At 36.4% G+C, this 6,720-nt stretch overlaps 2 protein-coding genes across 2 annotated transcripts; one reads left to right on the top strand and one right to left on the bottom strand.

Annotated features, from left to right (window-relative positions):
- The first annotated feature begins 311 nt into the window (after nt 1-311).
- Nucleotides 312-2,153, top strand: LOC133830134 (small ribosomal subunit protein bS21c). Its single transcript, XM_062260054.1, has 2 exons — nt 312-762; nt 1,719-2,153. Exons 1-2 carry the CDS (start codon nt 347-349, stop codon nt 1,843-1,845), a joined length of 543 nt encoding a protein of 180 aa, XP_062116038.1. The 5' UTR covers nt 312-346; the 3' UTR covers nt 1,846-2,153.
- On the bottom strand, nt 2,122-4,387 carry LOC133830133 (ubiquitin-like-specific protease 1D). Its single transcript, XM_062260053.1, has 7 exons — nt 4,149-4,387; nt 3,342-3,591; nt 3,089-3,256; nt 2,866-2,997; nt 2,698-2,779; nt 2,500-2,610; nt 2,122-2,404 (listed from the first exon to the last, which is right to left on the bottom strand). Exons 1-7 carry the CDS (start codon nt 4,216-4,218, stop codon nt 2,327-2,329), a joined length of 891 nt encoding a protein of 296 aa, XP_062116037.1. The 5' UTR covers nt 4,219-4,387; the 3' UTR covers nt 2,122-2,326.
- Between the last annotated feature and the right edge of the window lie 2,333 nt (nt 4,388-6,720).

Genomic DNA, 6,720 nt, shown 5'->3' with positions numbered 1-6,720 from the left:
ATTCAAAACACTCTAAAAAAATTATCCACACCATGCTTAAATTCCAGATAAAAATCATTTTACAAACAATCATTAAAAAAAGACTTTTTAAAATAAGATTATAAAAAAAATCTATTTTCACCAAATAATTGAGCCATAAATAGACCATAGTTACATTTTGTTTTTGAGACATCGTTAATATGATTTCAGCTAGCGTCGTTTGTCCCATTAAAGTCGTTTCATTGAGTTGACTGTCGTTCTATTTCCTTATAGTGACGTGGCAGCGTACAGTGGGCCAGAGGCCCACCACTGCAGAAGTTACAAGTTCGTGAAAGTGAAAGCCCAACGAAACGCGACACACACAGCCATGGCTGCCTCGTCTCCGACTCTCTCCAAACTCCTCGCTTCTCTACTTCCCTCGCCATCGCCGCCGCAGCAGTCACCGCCGTCTTGGCTCCTCTCTCTTCCCCAAAACGTGAAGTTTCCAAAGATCGCGTCCTCGTGGTCTCAGCCGGAAATTTATTCTTCTTCTTCTATTGAAATCGCCGCCGTAGCATTTCCGTCGCTCGCGAACTCGAACACGTTGTTTTTCAAATCGGCTTACAACGTTATGGTGATCCCTGAAGAGAACGAGCACGAAGAGAGGCTTGTGTCTCGTTTTAAGAGAGAGGTCTTCAAGGCCGGCGTGTTGCAAGAGTGCAGGAGCAGAAGGTACTTCGAGACCGGTCGGGAACGGAGGAAGAGGAAGGCCAAGGAGGCAGCCAAAAGGAATCGTAATAAGAGGTTTGTATTTTGCTCTGTTTGTCTCTCGAGAATCATGAGAAGGAAAATATATGAATTTTTTTTTTTTTTTTAAAAAAAGCCAGTCTTTTTTTGGCGTTTATTTCAATACACTAAAACTAGGGCTAAATTTTTCCATACTGATTAACTTTGTTAATGTATTGTTAGGGTTTAAAATTGTCTAATTTTGGTTTAATTAGTTTATATTTGTACTAATAATTGAAAGAATGGGTTTTTAGTAGATTGGTGATATAGGATTAAAGAAAACGCAAGTGCTTAGCATAGAGGGATATAGTTTTCCATGTAAATCATTGAAAAGTACTTGGTATTTGATTTGTTAATTGTTACTACATGAGATGAGAATCCATAATAAGAAGTGGAAATTTATCTTGGGTAAAGTAGTCAAAATTTGGTTTTGTTCCTACGAAAGTCAGAGAATCGAGCAGTTTCTTGATTCTCTTGCAGGGTTAGGTGGAAAGCTTAATTAAAAACATAATATTACGTTGAACTTTAGCAAATTTGCCTGGAAAACAATGGAAGACAGAAGATGTATCTATCAAGGTTGTTTTTAAGATTTGAAAGTTGTCAGAGTAGATTTGAGTATGTTAATAATAATAAATTGTTGAAAAAAAGAACTATTCTAGAAAGGGGACATGGTTCAAAGTATTAGCAAATGTCAATGGCTTCAACAAGTCAAATAGGGAGACTTGTTATAAAATTATATATTGGAAAAATCTTTTTAAATCTTCATTCCAATCGCTAGGCCACTTGGTTTTTTTTTATTTTTATTTTATAATATTTACAGATTTTGGCTTACATGCACATTGTTTTAATTGGAATGATTATTGATCTTCACGACTGCCATGCATTTTTTAAACTTGCCTGACCTATGTGAGCTCCTTCATGTTTGTATTCATGAATCTGAACCTATCTGTTTATTGTTTTGTACTCAATGTTAGGTTCTCACAAACAAAAGCTCAGATTAAGGCCAAACAAGAAACTTTAAATAATGCTCATGGGAAGAAGGATGCTGAGGATGAAAAAAATGATAACTGGGACAATTATGAGGTAGAGCTTCCATATTGATCTGTGTGGAAATAAAATAAGCATCTGAAAATTAAGCCAACAGAGATGAATACTCAGACTTAATGTTGAACTGTTTAACCAGATAAGGGTTTATTCTTCGTTTCTTTGTTGTAGATTCAAAAGAAAAATACTTCATTCAGATTAGCCCAGAGCCTTTAGGATTTTGCACTCAGCTGTTCATTTTTTTTTTTTCAAAATTGTCTCATGGGTACGATAATGCGAGCTTTGTAAGCATAATGTTAGCTTCATCCTTTAATAAGAGGTGAGAAACAATAATAGCATGAACAATACTTTAAGATTCATTTGAATTAATAAGCTTCCTTTACATATACCAGATAAATTAAGACTGATTACAAAACATACTATAATCTTTGACTAGCTATGTTTTCATCCTAATTTCTATTAACAATGTAGTCAATCTTTGGGATGAGTTGGGTCAATTTCGTAACATAAAAGATGGGTCATTCTAAACAAGTCAATATCACGTTGCAACTAAATCAGAATGCAGTCCCTCACAAAAACAGTCCAAGTCCTCGGGGGTAAACCAGTTGCTTTCCATCTACATAGTTTGGTTGGAAGCAAAGCCCATCAGGGTGCGTATGTATAATATAAGCATATGATATCACAGAAAAAACAAACCAAAGAGAAACTTACAAAATATGGGTAACCCTCCATGCTAAAATCTTCTGGAGCCCCATCCATGAACAATTTAATAAAGTAGAGAACAAAGTTACCACATTCCCAATCATTCCTTTGTTGGGGTACCTGATTTTGTTATATGCAATATCAAGTGAGATATCTCAACAAAAAGAAACCAATATCTGATCTAGGAAGTCAAAAAATTAATGTCACCTTTGGTACCAAGAGAGGAATCTTGCGAAGAGACTGTTGGGTTTCGGGTCTGCCTTCTGCTTTAAAAATGGCTGATACAAATCTAGAAACAAAAACAAGGTTAAACTCACAATTGGGCAACTGTTTTGCGACAAAAACAAATCAGCTTTAAAAAGAAGGAAAACTTACTTCCTTATATCCCGCTCAAGCCGCTTTGGATCAGTGCTTTCGAGAGAATCCAGCAGTAGCATGCAAGGTTTCCTGGTTTCTGATTCCAAACTCTCATCAAAGTTGCAGAAGATAAGAAGGCTCCAGTGGCTCCTAAAAAGCATGGCATGTGGAAACATTCAAATCCCAGGTACTGAAAAAAAATGCATATCTATTGAGCTAACAAAAATAAGAAAACACTAACCAGATAACAATAGGAACAATAACATATTTCTTTGTGAAAATTTGCTTGTTTTGAATCCATGTCATGACCTTCGATTGGAATGATGGCTTTGTATACAGTGAGAACCATAAACAGTCAAGGTAACCAAAGAAACTTTTTTTCTCCTCACAAAAACCTCTCCACAATAACCTACACATAAAACTTTATTTTAGATTGTCAAAACAACAAACAACAGAAATTAAAACTTTCTTAAATCCTTACCACAACAACTTACTCAAAGTAATTTCCAAAGGTTCCAGAACCAAGCTTTTTATTCAGTTTTGGAACTCCATGGCCAACATTCTTCTGGGAAATTTTCCTTGTTGATCGCTCACGGCAAGGGAAATCCAAAAAACATTGGGCAGTAAGTTTAAATCCATCAATGGTTTCATGGTCTTTCTTTGTTAACCTTTTCTTCCGACCATGCAAAGTTGCTAAAACGTGCTGCCAGCACGTACGATGTCTTGAAAGCTGATGTTTACCCTCTGCAAGAACACAACAAAGTCACAAATTATATACTATCCTTTCTACAAAATCAATCGAAAACATACTGTAATATTCCATTAAATTAAGTTCACTTACAATCCAAACTGAACTTAACATAAGTAAAATGACCAATAATGAAAAAGAAAGTTCTTCTTTTGGGCACGCGGATATCTTGAAAACTCATATCCAGATATGTTTGAAGAAGCGTTCGAACACAAATAGTACTAACCTAACAAATTTTCACTGAAAAACTGATAAAGATCCGACCTATAGTCACTAGCGGTTTGGGGAATCAGCAAAAATAGCAAACTTCAACAATTCAAGCATAAGAAAACCCGTATAAAATCCCTAAAACTGAAATTAAAGCCAAATTCTCAAAATTAAAACCCCAAAAAGAGAAGCTAGAAGGAGAAAGCACTGCTCTGTTAAGATGAGAAAATGCAGAACAGTAGAAGATCTCAAAAAATTTGAGATTCAGCTTTTAAAAAAAGACAAGCTCGTTCATTCGGCAGAGGAAATCAACGGAACGGCTTCGAGAAAGTGTAGAATGGTGTACCTGGAACGGAAGAGTCGAGGTCGTCGAGGTCGATAACGACGATTTCCTTGGTGAGTTTCTTCTTCGTCATGGAACCAATCAAAATCTCGAGGTCTGCTTCTCTCTCTCTATCTCAATCTGGGTTTCGCAGAATTGATATGGCGCGAGTTTGAATTGAATTGCTTGGTCTGGCATTATACATTAGTATTAGCACGTGTATGTTATGTATTTATGTGTGTTGGCTGTATTTATGGATGAATCAGAGCCGTTGATAAGGTTGTACTGTACTGTCATAGTGATATTTAGCTGTGTGTGTCTGTCTCCTGAAAGTGTTCTGTAAACGTTCAATAGTCACTTCAGTCTGTTTTACTTGTGATTTGATCTGCGAAAAAGTGTGTTAAGCTTCACCTATCCCCAGATGCAGTCAGATGACCTTTCCATTTTGAGTGAAAATAATTACCTAATAAGATAGTTTTCTTAAAATTAAGGAGATCATTTGGAATATTATCATTCCATAAAAGCTAACTCCTTAACCCTAAATAGAATAGATTATTAGTTTCTCTAACAACATATCAGCCAAAATGACATATAGGAAATCAAACAATGAACTTTTAATTTCTAGGATAAAATCACTATGGGAAGATAAATGAGCATAATTTTTACTAATTTTAGGGTAATGATATGTGCATCCAAACATTTTACAGAGTCCTGTGACACTATTTTTAAAAATATTGGATTCAAATTTTAATAAATGTAATTGATTAGACTAAATTAATACGTTACAATGTATTATGTTTAGGTACACATATTATTACTCTTAATTTTATCTACAACTAATTTGGCATGAGTCTCCACTTGAGAGATAGGCAGCTTAAGGGCAAAATACCACCCAAGCACTAAATTCAAGCAACAATCTTTCAAAATTTAGGGAGATAATAATCCATTAGAAATAATAGCCAACTCGACCACCATATTCCCTTATGGTCTCGAACAATAGCACCCATTCCAACTTTCCCCAACTCAAAAAAGACAGCAACATTAGTATTTAACTTTAAACCACCAATTGGGGAAAGCCACCTGTGGTGTCAATATGTAATTGTCAAAATTAGATTTCCTTGATTTTATTCATTCAACCTTAGGTATTATATATACAATATTACAAGCTAAAATATGGCTACAGTTATGTATACAAGCTAGAATTATGGCTATTATACCATTGACCAAATCATAAAGATATACACAAAATATACATATTCTAAAAATAGAAGATTATTGTGATATTCTAATATAATCTTAATATCCCTCAAGTTGGAGCATGGAGATCTCAAATGCTCAACTTGCCAAGTAGATACAAAAACTTGTGCTTGCCAAGAGCCTTGGTGAAGATGTCGGCAAGCTGATCATCAATAGACACGTGATACGTAGAAATAATACCGTCACGAATGGCATCACGAACATAATGACAATCAATTTCAATATGCTTGGTACACTCATGGAAGACAGGATTTTGAGCAATGTAGAAGTTTGATTGACTATCATAGTATACGCGCATGGTTGGCAAATGTGTGACACCCAAACTTGCAAGCAAAGCTTTGAGCCACTTCAACTCTGAAGTGACGACGGCCATGGAACGATACTCGGCCTTAGCAAAAGACCGGGACACCGTATGTTATTTCTTGGTCTTCCAAGAAATCAGAGAAGATCCAAGAAACACTATCCAACCAGTAAGAGACCGTCTAGTCAAAGGACACGCAGCCCAATCTAGATCACACCAACCTGTCAGAGATAACTCACAATCAGTGCGAAGAATAATGCCTTGACCTGGACACCCTTTTAAGTAGCGAACCATACGAAGCGCCGCTTCCCAATGATCCTGACGAGGGTGTTGCATAAACTGAGCCAAGATATGAACTGTTTAAACCAAGTCAGAACGTGTGAAGGATAAGTAAATGAGACGACCCACAAGTTGTCTATACCTTTCAAGATCAGCGAGCAAAGGGCCTTTGGCGAGAGCCAACGTGTGATTATGCTCAATGGGAAAGCCCATGGGACGAGACCCCAATAAGCCAGCTTCAGCAATAATATCAAGTGTGTATTTTCGTTGACATAAGAGGATGCCCTCTAAATTACGAGCAACCTCAATACTAAGAAAATACTTCAGGACACCCAAATCTTTCATATGGAAACACTCATGCAAATAGTCCTTGAAATGGTCAACAACGGAAACATCATTACCAGAAATAATGAGACCATCAACAAACACAAGAACATTAAGTTGGATCGATCCCTGATGTAGAGTAAACAGAGAATAATCTGAATAAGACTGAAGGAAACTATAGGTCTTCAAGGAAGCAGCTAACTTAGCAAACCAACACCGCGGAGCCTGTTGTAGACCATACAAAGACTTCTTGAGACGACACACTAAACCAGGAGTGCGAACGTTGAAGCCAGGAGGAAGTTTCATGTAAACTTGTTCATCAAGATCACCATGCAAAATGCATTATGAACATACATCTGATGTAAATCCCAATTCTTGACTGCTGCAACTGCTAAGAAGGCACGAACAATGACCATTTTTTAAACTAGAGCAAAA

This window comes from Humulus lupulus, chromosome 4 (assembly GCF_963169125.1).
Source record: "Humulus lupulus chromosome 4, drHumLupu1.1, whole genome shotgun sequence".
In the NCBI taxonomy this organism is placed as follows: Eukaryota; Viridiplantae; Streptophyta; class Magnoliopsida; order Rosales; family Cannabaceae; genus Humulus; species Humulus lupulus.
The sequence above is the reverse complement of the archived record's forward strand: the minus strand, read 5'-3'. Positions and strand labels throughout refer to the sequence as shown.

Coding starts and splice junctions, on each gene's coding strand:
- LOC133830134 (XM_062260054.1), top strand. CDS start 347: ATGGCTGCCTCGTCTCCGACTCTCTCCAAACTCCTCGCTTCTCTACTT. Junction 763..1,718: donor AAAAGGAATCGTAATAAGAG/GTTTGTATTTTG, acceptor ACTCAATGTTAG/GTTCTCACAAACAAAAGCTC.
- LOC133830133 (XM_062260053.1), bottom strand. CDS start 4,218: ATGACGAAGAAGAAACTCACCAAGGAAATCGTCGTTATCGACCTCGAC. Junction 3,592..4,148: donor CCTCGACTCTTCCGTTCCAG/GTACACCATTCT, acceptor GTGTTCTTGCAG/AGGGTAAACATCAGCTTTCA. Junction 2,405..2,499: donor TGGAGGGTTACCCATATTTT/GTAAGTTTCTCT, acceptor CAAACTATGTAG/ATGGAAAGCAACTGGTTTAC.